Source organism: Bufo gargarizans, chromosome 1 (genome assembly GCF_014858855.1).
Source record: "Bufo gargarizans isolate SCDJY-AF-19 chromosome 1, ASM1485885v1, whole genome shotgun sequence".
In the NCBI taxonomy this organism is placed as follows: Eukaryota; Metazoa; Chordata; class Amphibia; order Anura; family Bufonidae; genus Bufo; species Bufo gargarizans.
Window position 1 is genome coordinate 577769171 of NC_058080.1, and position 24383 is coordinate 577793553.

At 46.2% G+C, this 24383-nt stretch overlaps 1 protein-coding gene across 1 annotated transcript in view; it reads left to right on the forward strand.

Moving 5' to 3' along the window:
- The window catches only part of RAD9B (RAD9 checkpoint clamp component B), a 40933-nt gene extending 23553 nt beyond the window's left edge, over positions 1–17380 (forward strand). The window contains exons 8-12 of the mRNA XM_044282103.1: positions 10245–10354; positions 11471–11535; positions 11675–11785; positions 12734–12914; positions 17258–17380. Of these exons, the coding sequence (XP_044138038.1) occupies positions 10245–10354; positions 11471–11535; positions 11675–11785; positions 12734–12914; positions 17258–17380 (590 nt within the window). The remainder of the gene's footprint in view (positions 1–10244; positions 10355–11470; positions 11536–11674; positions 11786–12733; positions 12915–17257) is intronic.
- Positions 17381–24383: the final 7003 nt, after the last annotated feature.

Genomic DNA, 24383 nt, shown 5'->3' on the forward strand with positions numbered 1-24383 from the left:
GGAATCTGTGTCAGCGGAACACTAGAAAAACTGTTTAACAGCATCATCAATAAAGGGATCCTCTCCTTCCTCACACAGCAGGGCGTACTCTGCAAAAGCCAAGCTGGGTTCATGCCAAACCACCACATCACCGACCACATCTACACACTGCACAGCCTTATCACACTGCACAGACCCATGTCCACAGCTCACGCAGCAAAATACACGCTTGCTTTGTGGATTTTAAAAAGGCATTTGACTCTGTGTGGCACCCAGGCCTTTTCCTAAAATTCCTAGAGAGCGGAATATGAGGAAGATCCTAGGATGTCATCCAGAGTGCATATACCGGGAACCAATGCAGTGTGAAAGTGGATGGGAAGAGAAGCGCGTTCTTCAAACAGGGTCGAGGAGTCAGGCAGGGCTGCAGTCTGAGCCCAACGCTCTTTAACATATACATTAACAAACTGGCTGTAGCCCTGGAATCCTCTTTAGCACCAGGCCTCTTTCTGCATGACCACGAGGTGAAGTTCCTGCTGTATGCAGATGACCTCCTGTTGCTCTCCTCAACAGATAGGGGCCTACAGGATAGCCAGGCAGTACTGGAGAGTTTCTGCACCACATGGGCACTGCCCATCAACCGAAAAAAGACAAAAGTGATGGTGTTCTAGAGGAAGAATCTAAATAAAACCTCCACCTCCCCATTTATACTAAATGGCTTCACACTGGCGACCACCAACAGTTACACCTACCTGGGACTGGAGATTAACCTGTCAGGGAGCTTTAAGCCAGCAGTAGAGGCCCTGAAAGAAAAAGCTTGCAGAACCTTTTATGCCCTCAGAAGGCAACTTTACCACCTAAAACCACCAGTGAGAGTCTGGGCAAAAATATTCGACAGCATCATCACCCCAATCCTGCTCTATAGTAGTGAGGTATGGGGCCCTGTCACCTACCCTGACTAATCAAAATGGGACTCCAGCCCAACAGAAGTCTTCCATCAAGAGTTCTGCAAGTATCTTCTCCAAGTCCATCGCAGCACCTCGAACTCAGCATGTCGGGCAGAGCTAGGCATATTCCCACTATGGCTGACTATCCAGCAGAGGACGCTCTCATACTGGGTGCACATACATAACAGCAACCCCAGCACTTACCACCATAAAGCCTCACTGAGCCAGGGAGCCGAAGCCAAACCATGCGCTCTGAAGCAAAGCGCCAGCAGCCAGCCCAGCCAAGACCACCAACACAGCCTGACAAAAGCCCAAATAAAAGAGACTATAGAAAGCTGCAAGGAACGATACCTAGAGGATTGGAGGAGTGACATAAAGAACTCCCAGAAACTCACCATTTACCAAGCACTCCAGAGGGAGTACACAATGGTCCCTTATCTGGAGAGGCTACAGACAGACAGACAGACCCTAAGCCTGTACCGTCTGAGCGCCCACAGCCTGGAGATAGAGACAGGGTGGCACAGACAGACATGGAAGCCCCAGGAGGAGAGACCAGGGCCGGACTGGCCTGCCGGGATACCGGGAAATTTCCCGTTAGGCCGGCAGGCCTGAGTGCCGCAAGGCCGCGGCCCTGGTGACAAGTGGGGGCGGCCGGCGGCAGGGCACAGCAGGAGATGAGTGCTTCCATTGTGGAAGTATTCATCTCCATAGTCATCTGTATCGCCGTCTTCAGGACGGAGATACAGATGTCTATGTTACGGCAGGGGAGGGAGAGGTGTGTCCCCTCCTGTTCATCTGATAGGCTGCCAGCACTAGGCCGGCAGCCTATCAGAGGCCAGTGCAGGCGGTGAGATGACGTCATCGCGTCGCCTGAGCCGTATAGCGAGGGACACAGGCTGGAAGAGGCCTGCATCGCATCGCTGGAGGTAAGTATAAGTGTTGTTTTGTTTTTTGTATTTTATACAGTGCTGCCCATAATTATCCATACCCCTGGCAAATTTTGACTTAAAGTTACTTTTATTCAACCAGCAAGTGATTTTTTGACGGGAAATGACATAGGTGTCTCCCAAAAGATAATAAGACGATGTACAAGAGGTATTATTGTGGGGGGGAAACATTTCTCAGCTTTTATTTACATTTGAGCAAAAAATACAAGATGTTCCGCACTGTGGAAAATCTCAGAGGACTTGGTCGGAAGCCAAAAGTGACACCTGTGCTGGCCAGGAGGATAGTTAGGTGAAAAAGAATGCAAGGATCACCACCAAGGCCATCCTGGTAAATCTGGGCTCTGCTGGTGGCAATGTCTCAAGGCAGACAATCCAACGGACGCTGCACAATGCAGACCAAGGAGGACGTCACTTGTCCAGATAAGGCACACGCTCGCTTGGCCTTTGCAAAAGCTCATCTGGACAAAGAAGAAGACTTCTGATCTTCTGTGTTATGGTCAGATGAAACAAAAATTTAATTGTTTGGTCACAATGATGTTTCCTTCATTTGGCGTAAAAAAGGAGAAGCCTTCAACCTAAAGAACACCATCCCCACTGTCAAACATGGTGGTGGGAACCTAATGCTTTGGGGCTGTTTTTTAGCCAATGGACCAGGGAACCTAATCACAGTAAACGGCACCATGAAAAAAGAGCAATACATGAGGATTCTCAACGACAACATCAGGCAGTCTGCAGAGAAACTTGGCCTTGAGCACCAGTGGACATTTCAGCTTGACAATGACTCAAAACACACAGCAAAAGTGGTGAAGAAATGGTTAGCAGACAACAACATTAACGTTTTGGAGTGGCCCAGCCAGAGTCCAGACTTGAATCCAATTGAGAATCTGTGGAGGGGGCTAAAGATCAGGGTGATGGCAAGAAGACAGGACTGCCGTAGAATATCTAAAATAGCTGGTCAAGTAAAATGTTGCATGCAACAATCATTAAAAAAGTGGCCAACAAAAAAGGGGCGGGTCAAAGGGTGTGGTAAAACACTGTCTGAGCATGCTGAGAGTTGTAGTTTTGCAACAGTTGGAGGCATCCTGGTTGGGAAAACACTGTGATAATATGAACAATGGGGGTTCTACAAAAGAGCTATCGTGGGGCAAAGTTCATATTCGTGTGTACACACGTGTTTTAAAATGAATGCTTTCTCCTATTATAAACAAGTAAATAATGACGCAATGCTGTGGGGCTGGTATGCAACTTTTTCCAAGGCTGGTTTTTATCCCCGTCCGGCCCTGGGAGAGACTGTGTAGACATTGTGACCAGGGGGCCCTGGAGGATGAGGCCCACTTCCTGCTACACTTCAGCAAATATGCACCCGTGAGAACTGCCCACTTTCAGAGACTCTCCGCCCGCATCCCGGATTTCACCTCCACAGATGAGGAGAGGAAACTCTACATCCTACTGGGGGAAGAGGAAACAACCCTGCAAATAGCCGTACAATAAGTCACTACCTGCCACCAACGGAGAGGAACATTATCCCCCATGGACTGTATACAGGGCAGTTTCTAGGGAATTTTACCAACAGGGTAAACATCAAAAAGAGTGGGAACAAGAGTGGGGAAGAGTAGGAACAAGTGCCACTTTATTTTTATATCTTGAAAATTTGGTGAATAAAGACCGGGAACTGGTGCTGGATCCTCTTCTTTTTTCATATGGAAGTTCATCAGGACTTGCTTGGGTCTGTTCTGTGCACCTGTATACAGGATTGATGTGGGTGAGCTGTTTTTTACAATTTCTTTACCTGTAATACCCTAACCCCCTATACCCTTCCCTTATTCCCACAACCGAATCCCCCCCCCCCCCCCCCCACCTTGTTAATGCTTTGTTTTGCTTTGGCAATGCTAAATGTATTTGGTCATTTGGGGATGGGGGGGGGGGGGGAGCCAGTAGCAGGCTGCAACGGGAATGCTATTATTTTCCATTATAACCATGTTATAATGGAAAATAATAAAATCTACAGAACACCAAACCCAAACCCGAACTTCAGTGAAGAAGTCCGGGTTCGGGTCTGGGTACCACTTTCAGTTTTTTCTCATGCGCGTGCAAAATGCATTGCACTCGCGCGTAAAAAACTTAGCAAAACTGACTGCAATTGCGTGCCTACTCGCACGGGTTTCCCGCAATGCACCCTGAACGCATCCGGACCTCACACGCGACGCCGTGTGAATGGCCCCGTGGCCTTGTTGCGGGCCGCAATGCACAAACACCGACCATGGGGCAGCTTTAATGGGTCAGCGATCCGCCCGTTCCTCAAAAAGATAGGACATGTGCTTCCGTAGGGTTCCGTTCGTGTACAGGAGGCCTAAGGGTGAATTTAGCCTTTAGTTTGTGTTATGTCCCCTGGACACTCTGTCTCTCTCAGGTGCTGCTGGCAATGCTGCCGGTATCTGCTCAGCAAGTTACGCACACAGGCCGATGTACTACTTAACCAGAGCAAGGTTTATTACTCAGAACATTATGGCATTCTTACATGGAGGAGTCTTATTCCAACAGCTTCTGTCCTTATCAGATGTAATCCCTTCTCAGTCTCATGTGTCTGCTTCCAGTTCCCCTCACACACACTGTCTGACTTCCTGGTACAGCTCCTCCTCCCCCATCATGCATCAGGAGAAAAAGGGTAAAGGTCACAGTGATCTATCACAACATCACACCTCCTTTCCTCCCCCAAAAAAAAAAAAAAAAAAAAAAAACATAACAAGAGAACAAAATGTTGAACACATAACATAACAAGGCAAGCGAGATCAGTTCAGCAAGTAGTATCTCCAACTCAGTTCTGTGATTTCCGCAGCACTTCATGAGCCCTTTGTCTCTGTCTCTGTCCCGTAAGATTTCAGCACTTTGCCAGCGAGGCGTTTGACGTCTTTGACGGGTAGACCTACGCAGAGGTACAGCACCGGGAGGAATAAAGTCAGTCAAAGGTACTGGAGAGGTCAGTGGGCGTCCCACAGACAAATCAGGCTCTGCAACTTCAGGCACATGTCCGGGCTCCTCAGGAATATGGTCACCAACCGGTTCAGGGTTTGGGTGTAAACTTGTGGGATCATGCCAGACACCATGCCATATGTCACCAGCAGAGTTCAGAGTAGACTCTGGTGGGTGGTCAGAAAGAAGGGTCGGTTTTGTCACTAGTGGCCGGCAAATGCGTTTCCTCAATTGTGAAAGGTGTCGCCGAACACAAATGCCTTCCTCCAGGCGGACAAGGTACATTCTTCTGCCAAGAGTTCCATCAATAACGCCAGGAAGCCAAGGAGGCAAAGCTCTGTAATTCTGAGACCATACAAGATCACCGGCACGGAATCCCAGACGGCCCGGCGGAGGAGGTGTTGGTGACTGCTCCTGCGGACGAACTAAATCAAGTTTGGTGCGGAGATGCCTGCCAAACATAAGAAAAGCCGGTGATAGCCCAGTAGTAGCGTGTTTCGTGTTACGGTACATGATCAAGAATTCCAGCAGCTTCTCTTCTGACAGTCCAACCTGGTCCAGAGTGGACAGTAAGTGCTTCTTAAATGACTGCACAAATCGTTCTGCCAGCCCATTTGAAGCTGGATGATAAGGAGCTGTTTTGTAGTGTTGGACACCCAAACCACTAAGGAAGGATTGAAACTCATGCGATGTAAATTGAGTTCCATTGTCGGAGACTATGGCTGTAGGCAAGCCAAATTGAGCAAAGAGCTTCCTTAAGACTAGAATGGTAGCAGCTGAGGTAATAGAAGGCATTTGAAAAACCTCCGGCCATTTGGAATGTGCATCTACCACGATCAAATACATTTTACCCTGGATAGGGCCAGCAAAATCAAAATGGAGTCTGGACCACGGTTCTGTTGGCCATGGCCAAGGTTGCAGGGTTCCTCTCTTTTGGGGTCGCTGGGCTTGACAGCACCCAGGACATTGAGCAACATAATCTTCAATTGCTGTATCCATTTGTGGCCACCAAACATAGCTCCGGGCCCGCTGCTTCATGCGCACCACACCAGGATGGCCTTCATGCAGTATCCTTAGCATGGTTGATTGCAAGTACTGGGGTACAATCACTCTATTGCCCCATTGTAGGCAACCAGCATTAGTCACAAGCTCACATTTTCTGGCAAAGTACGGACGAAAGTCACCTGAAACACTCTCTGGCCATCCAGTCTGAACATAAGAGAATATCTGAGACAGGAAAGGATCGGTGGCTGTATGTCTGGCAATCAGGGAGGTGGACATGCAAGATTGTGGCCTGTGTACTTCCACTACACGTACCTCTCTTAGTGGGTGGTCATCTCTTAGTGGCAATCTGGAAAATGCATCTGCATTGCCATGGGTATCATGGGAGCGGTATCTGATCGAATAAGCATAAGCTCCTAAAAATAAAGCGTACCTTTGTAAGCGAGATGCGGTTGTTGTAGAAATTCCTTTCTGAGGGTTCAGTATTGACAACAGAGGTTTGTGGTCAGTGATAAGTGTGAACTCCCGACCATAGACGTACGCGTGAAATTTTTTTGTGGCCCATACAATGGCCAAAGCTTCCTTGTCAATCTGGGAGTCGTTTTGTTCTGCTGAGGTTAAAGACCTGGAGGCAAAAGAAACGGGGCGCTCCGTGCCATCCGGCATGACATGGGAAAGCACTGCACCCAGTCCATAAGGCGAGGCATCACAAGCCAGGATGACGGGTTTCTTTAAATCATAGTGGACCAGAACTCGAGAAGACAGAATGAGTTCTTTAGAAAGCCGAAAAGCTTCTTCACATTTGTCTGTCCATATCCATTTAGCTCTTGCATCCAGTAAGCGATGTAATGGGTAGAGCTGGTGCGCTAGGTTCCGCAAGAACGGTGGTAGTAATTTAGGAGGCCAAGGTAGGACCTGAGCTGGGTGACATTCCGGGGGGTAGGGGCATGGGTAAGGGCTTTAACCTTTTCTTCAGTAGTGTGTAACCCATGACGGTCCACCGTGTGGGCACAAAACTCCAGTTGAGACTTGAGAAATTCGCATTTTGACAGATTAACACGTAACCCATACTTCTGGAGTCTCCCTAGCACAGCTTCAACATTCTTTCTGTGTTCTTCATCAGTGGGACCAGTGATGAGCATGTCATCCAGTAGACATTGGGTGAAAGGTATTCCTGCCAGTACCTCATCCATGATCCGCTGCCAGATGGCTGGAGCTGGGGCTATGCCAAAAACCATGCGGTTATACTGGAATAATCCTTTATGAGTGTTAATGGTCAACAGATGGCGTGAATCTGGGTGTACTTGCAGTTGCAGGTAAGCTTGCTTTAAGTCTATTTTTGTAAACTTTTGCCCCCCAGCCAGTGAGCCAAATAAATCTTCAAGTCGAGGCAATGGGTATTGATCCACAAGAAGTTGGTTGTTCAGAGCTACCCTGAAATCACCACAAATCCTAATGTCTCCATTCTTTTTCTTGACAGGCACAATTGGTGATGCCCATTCACTTCTATCCACTTTCGTTATGATCTTTTCAGCCAATAGGTGGTCCAGCTCTGCTTCCACTTTTTTCCGCAAGGCAAAAGGTACTGATCTTGCCTTACAAAAACGAGGTGTAGCACCAGGCTTCAAGAGGAGGTGGGCCATCTTTCCTTTTACAGTGCCCAAAGAGTCCTCAAAAACCTCTTTAAAACGTGACTTCAGGGATTCCACCCAATGGTCTACTTTAGAAAGCAATGTACATTGGGCAATGGTAAAAGGAGGCATGCCCAGGGCTTTGATCCAGTCCCTTCCATACAGCGGAGGACCTCCATTCCTTACAACATAAAGGCGTAGACTTTGACTGTGGTTGCCTAATGTAACAAGGGGCTTTACATAACCCAAGGGCTGTAGTAGTTCCTTGCTGTAGGTTTGTAGCGTGAGCTTTGTAGGTTTTAGCGGCAGGGACAGACCCGATGCCTTTAAATCAGTCCATGAAATGACAGACACAGCTGCCCCTGTATCAACATCCATGGAGACAGGACAGCCATTGAGTGTGACATCCACTTTAATCGCCGGAGTACTCCCAGCTACTCGAAACAGTCCAACATGCTGGACACATGTCTCCTCATCAGAGCTAAAACCGTTATTGTCCATATCCACACGGAATGTCTGTTTACGTCTATCTTTTGTGGTAGTGTTCGGGGAGCGAGAGCTGCGGCAAACGCGCCCAATATGACCAGTCTTCCCACAGCGAAAACAAATGACATCCTTGAACTTGCAAGCAGGCGCACTGTGAGTAGTGTTACCACAACGGTAGCAAGTCGGGGTCCCAGAGACAGAAGAATTAGGGTGGCGAGGTTTAAGCTGAGTGGCAGGGGACGGGCGTCTCGAGCGTTGAGTGATAGCAGTGTGGAATATTTCCTCACCCTGGCTTGCAGGAGTTGTAGGTGGTGCCTTCAGTAGGGTGGCGTCCCGTGTTGCCAACTCTATGACCGTAGCAAGGTCAGTGGCTTTCGTCAGAGTCAAGTCGGGTTCTGTGAGTAAACGTTTCTGTATGGCTGGGTCGCAGAGTCCCATGACGAACATGTCACGGAGAGCCGTCTGTAGGTAGTCTCCAAACTGACAAGTGGCAGCCAGTTTACATAAAGCAATGATATATGTCTTTACATCCTCCCCGGCCTGCTGCCTTCTACCGTAGAATTTAAACCGCTCCGCGATTTCCAACGGCTTCGGGTTGTAGTGTGTATGTAGCGTCTGAATTAACTCAGGCAGGGACTTAGAGGCTGGCTTGTCTGGAGAAACAAGGTCTCTGAGGGTTCCATATGCAGCTTGACCCAATGCAGTGAGAAAAACTGCACTTCTCTTTTCAACAGTCACATTATTCGCTTCCATATACTGTTCCAGCCTCTCCACCCAGGAGGTCCATGACTCAGCTGCAGGATCAAATGGTTGAATAAACCCTATGAAGGCCATGTGTGCTAAAATCCACAATCCTCGTCGCCACTGTTATGTCCCCTGGACACTCTGTCTCTCTCAGGTGCTGCTGGCAATGCTGCCGGTATCTGCTCAGCAAGTTACGCACACAGGCCGATGTACTACTTAACCAGAGCAAGGTTTATTACTCAGAACATTATGGCATTCTTACATGGAGGAGTCTTATTCCAACAGCTTCTGTCCTTATCAGATGTAATCCCTTCTCAGTCTCATGTGTCTGCTTCCAGTTCCCCTCACACACACTGTCTGACTTCCTGGTACAGCTCCTCCTCCCCCATCATGCATCAGGAGAAAAAGGGTAAAGGTCACAGTGATCTATCACAACATCACAGTTTGTGACAAAAATATCAATTTCATACACCTTAATGGGGTTGTTAGGATTGTTTTTGCAGCATGTGCATTGATTTCTGCAAGCCCTATTCAGACAATACACAGTCCTGAGCCAGACACAGAGCCCTGAGCCCTGTGCCCTGTGTGAACTCACCCTTACATTTCTCAAATCACATTTTGCAAATATAGGAAGATTTCTTAAATATGGTTACTATTAACAAGTAAAGCAGCCAGAATTTTATCTGTAGCTATATATCAGCCTCGCCGAGGTCGCCTGTAAGATGGATATACACCCCGTCCTCGTGATGGAAGAAAATTCGAGGGCTTCAACCAAGGATGCTTATTTTATTTCAAGAAAGCTCGACGCGTTTTGGGGATTACAACTAAGTCCCCTTTATCAAGAGCACAAATAAATAAAAGCAATTGCTTTTATTTATTTGTGCTCTTGATAAAGGGGACTTAGTTGTAATCCCCGAAACGCGTCGAGCTTTCTTGAAATAAAATAAGCATCCTTGGTTGAAGCCCTCGAATTTTCTTCCATCACGAGGACGGGGTGTATATCCATCTTACAGGCGACCTCGGCGAGGGAGGTAAGGAGGACAGGTGTCTTGAGTTTATCCTGTCCATCCCCCTCCCTGGTGAAGTAAGTCCCTTGACTTAACTTATATTTTAATTTTTATTATTATACCACCATTATTGTAGCAAAACCTTTCTATACCACCTTGATTTAATATCAATCGAGCGGTTGCAGATAACCCGTATATTATACTATACACATATATCTCTCTACTGCCATTCTTGTAATACCTGTCACATGTAACTGGCGCCCCACTATACTGTTATATGTTCTTCTGCATACGGTACACTATCAGTGTTCCTGTGCTGTGTTTCTTTTTAAGTGGGCAGCTGCCTCATACTGTGGCCAATCTATTACAAGTTGATAATCTGACACCAATTCCGAGTTCTCCTCTGGCGCTTTATCCCTCCTATTTTCCTTTCCCTGTCCCATTTCCCTCTTCCATACATCCACTCCAAAATTTTTCTCTTTTATCTTCTATATATCAGAATACAGTATATATTTTTTTGTATCTTTTACTCAGGCTTTTCAAAGGCAATGCACTCTGAAATTCACCTAGGTCCTGATGAATTTAATGACTTTCAAACTGACATCAACTCTTCTGAAATAACATTTTGCTTGAAGGAAGTCAGGGTAAGATGTGAAACATGATGAATATACATTACAATTAATTGTTATTTACTATAGAATGTTGCCCAAAATTGAGTGTATTTCTACCAGAAAAAAAATAAGATGTTCTCAAGCAGTGATGGTCAGTTCGCAGTGTTCGCCAGCGAACACATGCGGGCTGCCATCTTTAGTAAGGTAGACTTACCCATCCGGCGATGCACAGGTAAGCCCTTACCTGTGCCGGGAGCCGGTCTGAAATCAAATGCAGTCACCAGGAGCAGGCAGTTCCGAGAACAGCCCGATGAAGACCCCCAGTGGCTGTTCTCATAACTGCCTGCTCCCGGTGAATGCATTTGATTTCAGACCGGCTCCCGACACAGGCACAGGTAAGGGCTTACCTGTGCATCGCCGGACGGGTGAGTCTACCTTACTAAAGATGGCAGCCCGCATGTGTTCGCTGGCAAACACTGCGAACTGACCATCACTGTTCCCAAGTTAAAGGGCTTCTCTGGGATTTTTATACTAATTGCCTATTAAGTTAAGTAAATGGGAACAGAGCTGCATTGATTAGCTCCGTCCAGCTGCATTAGACAGCTAGAACAGCTCATTGACAGAAGTGACAGGAATCAGATCCCCACCGATATGATATTGATGACGTATAGGACAGGCCATTAGTATAAAAGAACCTCTTTGAAGACTATGGGCACCATTAAAGTGTAACTGCAACTTTTGAAATGTCATAATGACTTACAGTACCAAAGGTTTTGATCAGTGCGGGTCCGAGTGTTCAGACCCCGCTAATTGCTAATACAAGGAATTAGAAGTGCTTAGCTGAGTGAGGTCTCTCGTCAGTGCTGAAGATGGTATCAGTAGAATGTCTAGGAGACTGTCTTCAACTGCAAGGATAGACAAGTGATCAGATAGCAAACTCTATCTTATATGATCAAAATATTTTCTTCTAACATATCACAAGTTTTTTTAGGTGCAGTTATACTTTAAATGCTTTTCTTTTATTATTACATTGTACTTTGTTCCCTGTCCCTGTTGCATTTTTAATATATGTACAAAACAAAACTGCTGACAGACTACCTATCTTTAAATAATCATCATGTAAACTCTTATTTCTCATGCTATTTATAGGGCTTCTTGTCATTTGCAGAGGTGACTGGTGCAGCCATTACAATTCATTTCAGCACACCAGGACAGTAGGTTTTGTCCACAAAATTTATTTATTAACTTTATTTTAAATGCTTATTGCAAATGGTAATCTCAGCATTTTTGCACATCAGTGCATGAAATCTGTTGTTATGTTAACATTAATTACATACCTGTTTATCATTTTAGACCAATAATATTCAGCATAGATGATATGGTATTTGAAGCAAACTTTGTTCTGGCGACATTAAAAGAAAGGGATAATTCATCTTCTCGAAAATCACACGACGCAGTTGTTGAGTAAGTTCATTGTATCTAGATATACAGAGAGAGATGGGAATTCTGCATGCCTTGATCATATGTGCTTTCCGTTTAACAGTTCAAAATTTTACTTTTATTTATCTTTATTGCATTATGTGGTTATTTCAATTCTTGCAAAAAATCCTGCACACAAAATATTTATAGGATTGTTTATGGCTGCTTAGTTTAGAATAGGTCACTTTTTTCTTTTCTATTGGGGACATGTATTTTCCACAGTGCAATAAGACAAAAAATAAAGAAAAGTTTACCAAACCTATGAACCTGTGCCTAACAAGAAAATGCATTACTTCAGGGTAACGCAGTAGGATATTGCATAGAGGGGCACATTTTATGACAATGTGACTCATGCACACGACCATATTTTTCATCCTTGTCTGATCTGCATTTTTTTGTGGATTGCACACGGACACATTTATTTCTATGGGACAGCAAATAAAACAAAACAAAAACTTCAGCACACGGATGTCATCAGTGTGCTGTCTGCATCCATATGTCCATTCTGCAAAATATAGAACATGTCCTATTTTGTAGAGAAGAACAGTCATTTCATTAATGGGAGTGAGAAAAAAGCATTTTGCACAAGGAAAAGTATCTTTATTTTGTGGATCCGTAGTTTGCAGACTAAAATACGGACATGGTCGTGTGCATGATACCTTATTTATACAACATTTTAGATATCACATGTCAAGATTAAAAGTGGTTCTGTCACCTAGTTTATAAAACTAACAAAGAGTAAAGTACAGGTCCTGAAAAACCTACCAACAGCCACATACTGTATGCGATTAAATTTAGGATTCCTAGACAGCAAAGAAGCAGCCCACAGAAATAAGTAACCAGTGAAACTAGTCATCTGATCTAAATCTATAGGAAAATACAAAGTGAGACAAGATATTATTAGTTATGCAGTGTGTTACATTTTTCAATTAGGTCTTCTCCTGTCATGTACAAAGGTAGAGGAACAAGTCCTTTGGCTAAAAGAAGCAAATGCAATGAGAGTTATATCAGTAACAAAGAATCACCACTTGCTGTGTTAATGACCGAGACTGCTGCAGAAAACTCAAACCTGTATCTAACAGAAGAGTTGTTGCCTACTACATCTTATAACAAGGTATTCTGAGAGATACTGACATTTTATATTGTGTTCTGGGAGGAGGAAGAATTACTTATGAAATAAACTGAGATTTTATTCTAAGACTTCTATACTGATGACCTATCCTCTGGATAGTATAATCAATAACATGTAGAGCAGCATTTCAGTACCTTACTCACTCCTCATTGGAAGACATGCAACAGTCGTCTGTGACTCCCGATACACTGAAGTTCATTCATAGAGTTTTAAATAGTAGATGACGGCAGCATATTCTTCCAAAAGATTCTTTAATAGTGGTTAGTCCATGAAAAATGTACAAAAAGGCTATAAAAGCTGCAACGTTTCTACTACGCAGTATGCTTGACAAAGACTACTGCATAGTAGAAACGTTGCAGCTTTTATAGCCTTTTTGTACATTTTTCATGGACTAACCACTATTAAAGAATCTTTTGGAAGAATATGCTGCCGTCATCTACTATTTAAAACTCTATCCTCTGGATAGATTATCAGTATCTGATCAGTGGGGGTCTGACACCCAGGACCCCAGCTGATCAGCAGTTTGAGAAGGCATCGGTGCTTGCAGTAGGACTAATGCCTTCTCGAAATGTAGCCTAGGCCATGTGACTTTACTTTCATCAGTCACATGGCCTAGGTGCAGCTCAGTCCCATTGAAGTAAATGCGGCTGGGCTGCGATATCAAGCACAGCCACTATACAATGTACGGCACTGTGCTTGGTCAGCTGAGAGAAGGCCGCGGCACTACTGCAACTGCTACTGCACCAATCAGATACTGATGACCTATCCAGAAGATAGATCATTACTATAAAAGTCTTGGAAAATCCCTTTAATTAAAAAGTGACTGCCTTCATATCTTTGGGTGCAGAGACCTCAGTGAGTGTTAAAATTAAGGGGCTGAATCGGTCTGCCAAGTACCTTCAGATCTGATGATATCTTCTTGAGGTTTATGAGCAGGCTTGGACTGGCCCACAGGGATAAAGGTGAATCGCCCGATGGGCCCCTGAGCAAGGTGGGCCCCTAGTCTCCCACCCCCTGCACCAGTGGCACATAACACAGTAGATTTACTGCACTACATACATATATTCAATGTACAGCTCCTCCACCAGCCTATGTTCATATAAAAAACTGGGTAGAATATTTAAGAATCTCCCCAGTTTATTATTATAGACACAATCAGAGCTGAGATGACTTCTAGGTATAGAGGAAAGCTAGCCAGTATCCTCTTTTTCCCAGGACCTACCTTCTCAAACTTGCTGTAGGGACCACCCATATTCAATCATCTGGTAGCATCTTGCTGCTGACTTGAATGTATCGGTATGGTGGGCCCTCAAAATAAATTTTACTGGTGGGCCCTAGCCCCTAGGAAGCCCAGTCCAACACTGTTTATGAGTTTGTCTTCAGCTAACCCCACTTTTCGTCCTTGGTTGAGCACTTATTCCGCTTCATTTCAGCACTCAGTGGTGGTCTTAGCAGTGGCGTAACTAGAAATGACTGCGCCTCAAAGCAAATTTTTTAGGCCCCCCTCCCCAGCAATTTTTTCACAACTCACTCCTCTTTTAGTCCTCCGCCTGGTTGGGCCCCTTCTGAGTTTGTGCCCCAAAGCAGCCGCTTTACCTGCTTGCCCTTCAGCTACGCCCCTGGGTCTTAGCATCTGGACGTTCACAGATAAACACTTTCATGTCAAAAGTTTATGAAACAGCAATTACGCTTTAACAGCACTGAAGCTGTACCTCTGCTTAACATGGACATAGTTTGACTTTCATTTTAGAGTATGCTTTTAAAGTTAACTTTGAGCTCAGTCGTTTAACCCCTTAGATACTGTGGGGTGCCAATGGGTTGCCATGGCAGTTGGGGGCTTAAGAAAGGCCTCCAGCTGTATGATACAATAAGGTCCTGCTTCTCATGGTTGAAACAGCGCACAGTCCACTATAAGGATACAATGGAATTAATAATGTTGCACCCCTACTGTCCTCACTTACAGGCACTGTAGATTGCAGCATCTTAAACCTACTACTTACCGTATGTCTTTTGGGAAAGTAATTCATGTCCAGATTTACCAGTCCAACACTGGGTGTAATGTGTAGGCTTCCCAACACCTTTGTCCATATAATGTACTAACAGCTCCATCTCAGACTGTATAGCAGCTAGAGATGTGAGCCAAGTATTGTTTTAAGGCTAGTCCGCAATACATCTGAAGATAAAACTTTTAGAAACCAGCTTAGAAGAGAGATATGTATGTATTAACTGCAGATCTCATTCCCAACCTGGTTTCTAAAGGCGAGGGGGCATTTATCAAGCCCTACATTCCATAATTCTGTCTTCAAAAAGTTGCAAAAGAACAACGCAGCCTGAGATCGAGCAGGTTGACGAAGCCTCCCCCCCTTTAGTCAACTCTCAAGTCAACCATCGTGGAGGGGAGAGGGGGTTAACAGGGAATATGATAAAAGTCTATATCCTTATCATATTGAGAATAAAATTTTTAGGTTTAAAAAGCTAATAAAAATTGCTGGTTTCTTTATAATCATTTGGTATTGTGCCTGTGAATAAACCAGTAATAGTTTTCAGGTTTATAAGAAAAAAAAAACTGTATTCTCAATATAGTAAGGCCTTTTGTTGTTATTATATGATTTTATATTATTATACTATAGCCTTTTATTATTGGTTAAATGAGAGAAAAAATAACAGTTATTTAGGTCTCTCCCAGGATTTAAACCTGGGATCTCTAAATTCAAAACCATGCCCTCCTTATCACCAAGTTATAGCATTATCACATAAATATGCATGTTTTTTCTGTGCTTAGAAGCTCACACACATTACGGGTGTCTTTCTAATCATATATTGTACTTTTTAATAAAGCTGTAATATGTATATTAGTTTTCTGAGCATATCTCATTGTGATAAAGCTATAGTACATAGGGTATATGATATGTAGATGTCAGGACACAGCTCTGCCCTCAGCATGCTGATGTCTATCCCTGTCAATCAAGGGGAGAGGGGTATGTGCAGAGCACAGGGGGTGTTACAAAGTAGTGCTCAAAGGATTTATCCCTGCCTCTCAAACCTTTCATTTGCATATAAATAAAAATACAGATTTCTCTCCAGCTGTTTAGCATACAGACAAAAGAAAGATATAGTTTTAGTCAGCATGATGAGCCCTACCAGCTGATTTATTAGGGTTGATCCTGGTGACAGACTCTTTAAAGTGGTTTTCGGGATTTTTCAAGTGATGGCCTATCCTCAGAATAGGCTATCAATATCCGATCTTCAACTATCAAACATCCCACATTATTTTGCAGCATCTCTGGTGATGGAATCCATGTCTGGAATTGCACCACACATTCTGTAGTGGACAGAGCTGGTTACTGCAGTGCTGCATCCACTGAAGTGAATGGGAGCAGTTCTGCAGTAACCAGCATTGCCCACTACACAATAGATGGTGCTATCCTGAAACAGCTGATTGGTGGAGGTGTGCGGTGTCATACCTCACCCAAAAAATGATAATAACCTATCCTGAGGATGGGCTGTCACTTGTTCAATCCTTTTAAGGTCCAATCTGGGCTGTGTCCTTAAAGGATAACATGTCACATTTAGACCTTATTTCAATTTTCATATATGTAGTTACTAATAACATGATATTCTAGAATCAGTTACTATTAGACTGACTTACCCATATTTAATAAGATTCAGCCCTTAGCAACCAGCCTGCATAAAACTGCAATCTCACTATTCAGTTAAGATGGCCGCCACTGCCCTCACCCTGAGGCTAATCCCGCCTGCCCTCACTAGCCAGTAACAATAGCCCCCCAAAAGTGTCAGTAACCAGAGCCCTCCCCCCTAAAGGGTTAATCTCCTGCAGCACAAAGGGGTCCTCTTACCACATGTTGCTTTAATGTATACACTGAGCAGATGGCACATCTCCCTTCCCTGGTCTGAGCTGGTTCCACTCTGCATTCTCCAGCTCTGCTGAGTGAGGGAACGTCTGCCAAGCGCAGGGACAGGGAGAAGTGCACACAGCCCAGGCACCGTTATCAGCTGCTGGGGAGGACCTGGCTTTAATCATTTACTTACAGTCCCTGGCTGTCAGTAATCTGACCTTGCATGCAGCGTGCTTCTGTGTCCTTCAACAGATAGACGGACCATGCCTAGCAACCCTATTTTAAGCACAGGTAAAAATAGGCAGTACAGGGAACAAAAATGTGGAATTAAGGGGTAATTGAATGCACAGTGAAAAGTTGAAATAGGGCCACCAAGGTGATATTAATCACCACAATGCAATACTCCCCAAAAATATATACGACAGTTATCCTTTCAGGAGTTAACATAACAATATACTTTCTTTTTAGTTTCACTCCCTGTTTTTTGGAGCAATTTCATCAGAACAGCAAGATAAAGCATTCTATAGCTTGGCAACAGCAAGTGATGATGAGGATGAAGGATTCTGCAGAGGACTCTCACAGACATTCTGAGGTTGCATCAGGTATATGCCATATGTGACGTTGCAGAATCTTACTGCAACCAGACACTTCCCTTTCTCCGTATGGTGGCAATCTATGGTTAGATTGTAATTGTATCTCTTCAAATGTCAGGAATATGAATTTTGTATAAAATGTAACTTTTATTAGCTCTAGCAAAAGAAAAATGTCTAAAAAAAATATAATGGTCGTTGCCTAAAAAGGGTGGTGGGTAGAGCTTTTGGTGTGGAAGTTCCCTGTGGCTAATTTTCAGGGGTTTAGTCATTTACCTAAAGGGCATCTGTCAGCAGATTTGTACTTATTAAACTGTGTGACCTGTTGCATGTGCGCCTGGCAGCTGAAGGCATCTGTGTTGGTTTCATGTTCATATGTGTCCGCATTGCTGAGGAAAATTAAGAGTTCATATATGCAAATAAGCCTCTAGGAGCGATGGGGGCATTATCGTTACTCCTAAACGCTTAGCTCTCTCTGCAATTGATATGGCCTCTGAACTTTGACAGGGCCATGCAGTGTAAACATCATCACACCTGGTCCTGATCTGTCCTAAAGTCTCGCACAGGTGCAGTGCAGGAAAGCGGCTCACTGGCAGTTCTCTTCCGTACAACGCAGTGCAAGACTTTAGAGAAGTCAGGGCCAGATGTGATCACATTTATACTGCCTGGCCCTATGAATCAAAGTGTAGAGGGAGTGGCTGTTGTATACAGAGCAGATCCACTAGGAGTAATGAAAACACCCCCGTTGCTCCAACTAAAGACAGCCGACCGGCGCATGCGCAATATGAAAAGCTGTTCCTCTGCCCATAATGGGCAGAGCAGTGCGCAGGTGCGGGCCAGTTCCCAGCCGGACTTCTTCTCTTGCAGCTCGTGACGTCTGCCGGCTGGAGGCAGAGGAGGAGGTAATAGGACAGAAGGGCGGGCCAGAGGGCTGAAAGAGGTGTGTTTTTCTGGGCACATCGCCCAGTAACGCCTCCCCTGGGCACCTTCAGAAGCTCATTTGCATATGTTTAAAAAGTTTTTTTTTCAATATCTGGACGAGGGACACAGCAAACAAAGGTACCATTGTAATGAGGGTCTAAGAGTCTATAACCTGATCTGAGCGGTCTAAAATGCTCAGATTAGGTGAAAGACTCCCTTTAAATTAACCGCCAACATAAAATAGCGGTCTAAATACTGGTCTCACTCTGACACAGTGAATGATTGACCCCTAAAAACTAGCCACAGGGAAACTCTACACAAAGGCTCTACCATTTTTAGGCAAGAACGACCATTTTATTTTTCTAGAAATGTTTCTTTTACTACAACTAATAAAAGTTACTTTTTCTACTAGACCCATATCCCCAATAGGGGAGTATGAAAAACTCCTCAACACGTTTGTGGATTGTAAGTGTAGTTGGAAATGGCATTGCTCATTGGCCACATTTAGTGTTTTCTGTCCCTTTGGGGACAACTGTTGAAACACAACACATAAAAAGAGTTTTTACAAGACGTAATTGCATAAAGAGAAAATAAAGGCTTGGTTATAATGTGTTACCAAATGTGCTATAATTATTGGAGGAAGGTCTCGTACACATTGCATCAGATCCCATTTTACATCAATACATTAACTTTTTAATTTTTTGGAATTCTGTATTGAACTAAAAGTATATTGTTTTTTGTATATAGCATTTGCATTTGTGTTAAAAAAATGATTTCAACATGTTAAATTTTCATCTGAGTGAATGAATATACAATTTCCTAGAAGTTTAGCCAAACCAGAGGTACACATTCTTTGTATTTCATATTCACATGATTGTGTCATATACAGGGTTATCGGAGGGAGAAACAGTCGTGTAAAGTTCTGTGCAGCTGTTTTGTCTCCACTGCACAAACATTGAAACTGACCGACATGGAGCTTTCAGGGATAAACCAAATAATCAATGATTTACTTTGATGCTAGTAGAATGTAGGTTATGGCCCAGATAACCACACTGTCGAATACGTTGCCTCTTGGCATTGTGCTTGCATGCAGCTGTTTGTCCATGGAAACCCATTCCATGAAGCTCAAGCACAGTTTTTGTGCTGATGTCAATGCGAGAGGAGGTTTGGAGCTCTGCAGTTGAGTCAGAAGAACATTGGTGAGTTTTATGCACCTCAGTGCTCAATGACCCAGCTCTGTAACGTTATGTGGTCTGCCACATCATGGCTGAGTTGATGTGGTTTCAAAACTCCTCCACTTTGCAATAATACCACTCACAGTTGATTGTGGAATATCTTAGAGCAAAGAAATTTCACAAATGTCTAATTTCAATGAAGACATCCGATGACAGTACTACACTGGAGTTCAGTGAGCTCTATAAAATGAGCCATTCTTTCACAAATGATATTTAAAGGCAGACTGCATGCCTACATGCTGGATTATATACACCTGTGGCAATGGGACTGAATGAAACACCTGAATTCAGTGATTAAAAGGTGTATCCCAATACATTTCTCCACATAGTATTTATTGTACAGTGTCCAAATATCAGCACCATGTTTAAATATTACTATACAGTAACATATTTCTCCCTATAACTACTGTGCACATATAACCAGCAGCAATGTTACCCCCTTGTGCAATGCACTTCGTGGTATTTATTAATCATATCAGTTGTTTAATAGTCTTGGAGGGATTGTTTTTCTAGTCAGGTTCTCGTGATAGGTATATTTGTGTAAGGGGCTTACGGTAGTACAGTGAAGAGCCCTGGGAAAGCAGGGAATGAGTGCAGTCGGTTGTGGTGTGCCGAAACCGAGGATGAGGTAGGCCTGAGAAAGAAGAGGGCCCACCCAAGGAAAAGATATGGAAGAAATGAGTTGTAAAAGAGTGGAGTGGTGGGAGGGTCAAAAGCTCAGACCTCAATGATGCAGGAGCCAGGTAAGGGGAGTGCCCTAAATAGGCTGGAGGCGGACCTCAGCCCCTCCCACAAATCCAGGCAATCTGCCTTAATACTTGTGTAAGGGGCTTACGGTAGTACAGTGAAGAGCCCTGGGAAAGCAGGGAATGAGTGCAGTCGGTTGTGGTGTGCCGAAACCGAGGATGAGGTAGGCCTGAGAAAGAAGAGGGCAAAAATGGAAATAACCAGTTTATTGTAACCAATTGATGTATCAATGGCTTAACCCGACATGTTTTGGAAAGCCACTCTTGACTCTTGTGTTGGATTGGGAATGTATTGCGCGTAGCGGATGACTCCCAGCGCCCCAATCCCCTGATGACATGAGTGAGGATGTTGGCACTGGAGGCCGTGGACGTGGCTCCAATGCGACAGGAGTGCCCTGAGTAGTTGGCTGCGTTGAGGCCTAGTTGTGTGAGGGATGACCCGGCATGGGTCATGAAGGTGGTGGTGGTGAGTACCGAACCATGTAGTTGAAGTAGCGGTTGAGAGGGTAGAACTTGTGACGCTGATTGTGAGCATCCAGGACCCTGACTGGAACTGTTGTGCGTGGGGTAATGAAATGTTGACGGGTAAGTGCTGACTATTCTTGGAGTGAGGTAAGGACAGGATGTAGGGAACCATGTGTTTTGACAAGTGGGAGACAAGAAGACAAGGTGAGGTTCGGGTCGTGGAGGCTGTAGTGAATTTCCAGGAACTCAGGAATCCGTAGATGGTCAAGTAAATTGCTGTTTTGATGACGGAGTTGGTATCTGTTCCAAGAGGCGTGGCGTCCAGTAAGTCGGATAATGCTTTGAAGATCCGATTGACTATGGGTAGCCTCTGGGCTGGTCGTGCGGGTTCCGTTTCCTGAATATCTCTGTGTATGGATTTGATCTGGTGCGAGGACATGAAGCTGATATTATTGGGGTGTGTGATTAGCATATGATGTTGACATGCCAGTGAGATATGGTTTGATGGTGTTGTATGACATGATTTTGAGGTGGCAAAAAGAAGCCAACCCCGGAAGAGACTTCATGATAAAAAGGGGTGCGGGATGTTGTGTTCCAACAGGACCTGTTGAATAGTGTGAACGCTCTGTCGTGTGTTCTATGTGTATCGTCTGATAGTGCTGAGCGGGACAAAGACTGGCTATGCCGCATGATGCCTTCTGATCCAGAATGAGCTGTTTGAATGATGGAGTGATGGAGGCCGTGGGTGACGCTGATGGGAGAGCTTGATGAAATGCCTGAAATTTGACGCGAGACAGACTGACAGCTGCCGTATTGCCCACCCCTGGGAAATGGAAACAATGTGAGAAGAAATTATTATTGCAAGTGGCCAACCAAGGAAGTCTCCGCAGAAACCTCACGATTGTGAGAGATTTGGAACGATCCTGTTGATGAACTGGCAGGTCGTATGGTTGTCTGGCTAGCACCGGACCGACATGTTTGCCCCTGAATGACCCCACGCTACGGCAGCCGCCCCGACGGGGTAGAACTTGAAAAGCGCTGAGGCAGCGGAGAATCCCTCTACACCCCGGACTGCAGGAGGCCAGCTGCCCCACAGCCAATCGTTCCCAAAAATGGCCGCGAAGCCTGTGGTAGATGCCGCATCTGACCAGATAGAGGGGGAAGAGTCCGACGGCTGAGGGAGAAACAAGCCCCCGCCACTCCAGGCGGACAGAAATCTCCCCCACATGCCCAGAGCTGCCTGCAGCGTGGGCATCCAGGGACACCCCGTGCGAGTCGTGTAGGAGAAAGGGGAGAGGTGCAGGAGCCGTGATATAAATGAGCGACCCCGAGGTGGATGCGCATGGCAAAGATCAGGGAGCCCAACAGGGACTGCAGTTCTTTGCGGTTGCCGGTGCTGAGTTGAAGGTAGTTGACTATGTGGGCGAGAATGTCCTGGATCTTCCCGGATGTCAAACTGGCTTGCATTGAGGCTGAATCCAACTGGGTACCCAGGAAAGGTGATGACCGTGTCTGGCCCTTGTGTCTTCTTGGTGGCGATGGGTACCCCAGGTTCCTCCTCCGGTATTATGTGCGCCGGGCTGACTTCTTGGTCCTCCAGGCTAACGGTCGACGTGATCACTGGCAATCCGGCCGGCGCCGGTGATGCTGCCGGTGGTGGCCCTGCCAAGGAGAGGGTCGCGGTGACTGATTCCAGCCTCTCCAACCTGGCATTGACTTTAGACATGGATGACATTTAGGGAGGACAGCATGGTATGTATATCCCCTGTGCTGGACTGGCTAGGTCCTTCCCCTGCCTCCCTGTTTATCGATTGGCGTGTGCAGCAGCCGGAAAAGCTCTGCTTTCCTCGCCGTGGCGGGGAAGGGAACATGCAGTCACCTTAACTCTGTCGTTATGCGCGGGTTTGTCCAGGATCTGATGGGTGCTGGACTGGCTAGACCGTCTCCCTGGGTAGCAGTGACGGATCTAGCAGGGGTGCCAGGTAGGGAGAAGTTCTCTATCCCTTCCAGAGACATGGTAAAACAAAACAGTTGATTAGCTTGGGGAAACACAGGATCGTGCTGGCAGGCTAGCTAGGCCGGATGGCGAACAATTATACTTGCATGGTGACAGATGAGGCCCTGCTAGTTGCCAAGCGGCTTTGAGAGGCTCTACCTATGATTTGGCGCGAGGGGATAATGAGGCCACTCGAGGTAGTGGCAGGATCGTTGGCCTCTCGGTGACTGTAAGACAGGACTAGGGGAAGGGAGTGACAGGTGAGGCCCTCTCTATGCGACATGCGAGGCGGCTTACTAACGAGATGGCGCGTTGGGCAGGTGCCTCCGTACGTTTGAGGCGGGGTGTCGGCCTCGCGGGACCACTAACTACTGGCGAAGCCAAAGAAGGGGGGGGTACCTAGTGGGATGATGGTGGCCCTAAAGCCAGCACGCTGACCCTAACGGGACCGTCCGAAATGTGAGGAAGATTTAGGTAAATGAGCAGGTGAACGTACCTGGTACCAAGAAAAAATTCTCCGGCTACACGGTAGTGTAAACAGTATAGGTTAACCGCCTAAAACACAAGGGGGGGGGGTAGACATGACAAAGTGTGAGAAAATGTGTAAAGCATGTGGTACATGTGCATGACCGGGAGGATCATGGTGGTTGTCCGTGAAATGACAGCTTGCGCCTGGTATGAAAGGGGGGGCCGGTGCGTGCCGTGTGGCCATGCCCAGGTGAAAGTGCGTGTCTGCAATTGGATGGCGCATAGGGACCGTGCCCCAGCCATTCCACCTGTCCATTTGTGTGTGAAGCGGCGACGTGAGTCTTTTATGGTTTTTTTTTTTTTTTTTCCCCGTCCCCTGATGATCTGATTATCAAAAGGGGAATGAAACATGCATCACACTGCCGGTCCAACTGATGAGATTCACATTTGGCACTGAAATCCATTGCAATCCGTGGGACATGCTGAATCCCTGGTGAACACCGGTAAGAAGGATGATTGTGAATATGCAAATTGCTGCTGCATGATGATGGTAGTGCCCATGATGGAGAACAGGGGGGGGGCTGCTGGGGAGTATGATGATGGGGCGTGCTGGGAGGTTCTCTCGTCGTCCGCCGGCGCGCCCCCCGCACCCGATGCGGCCCGCACGGCCGCCGGGACACCGCGCACGCGGCGATGGAATCGCCACGCATGCGCCGAATCCCGGCCGCGCATGCGCAGACCAGGCGCCAGGACGCGGGCGGGCGCCACCGGCCGCGCGGCGGGAGGAGTGGTGATCCAGCAGGATGTAGCGGGGAGGGGACGACAGGGCCGCAGTGAGCCCTGTGAAGGTGAAATGAGCCGCCCGTACTGACCGGGGGGGGGGATGAGTGTGTGCGGGTGTGGTGTGCGCAGGAGGCGGCGGGGAGCGCCAGCCTGATGATGACATGAACGGGGGAGGAAGGGGGGGCCTGACTGATGGTGGCCGCATGGAGCGACATCGGTGACTACCCCCTGGCGGCGAACCCATGCGCCCGGAGTCCGCCCGCGGGCGCCGGGATACCGCGCATGCGCCGAGAAAATCGCCGCGCATGCGCAGAAAAATCGCCGCGCATGCGCAGAACCGGCCCCAGGACGCGGCCGGGCGCCATTGGCCGCGTGCAAGCGGAGCGGCAA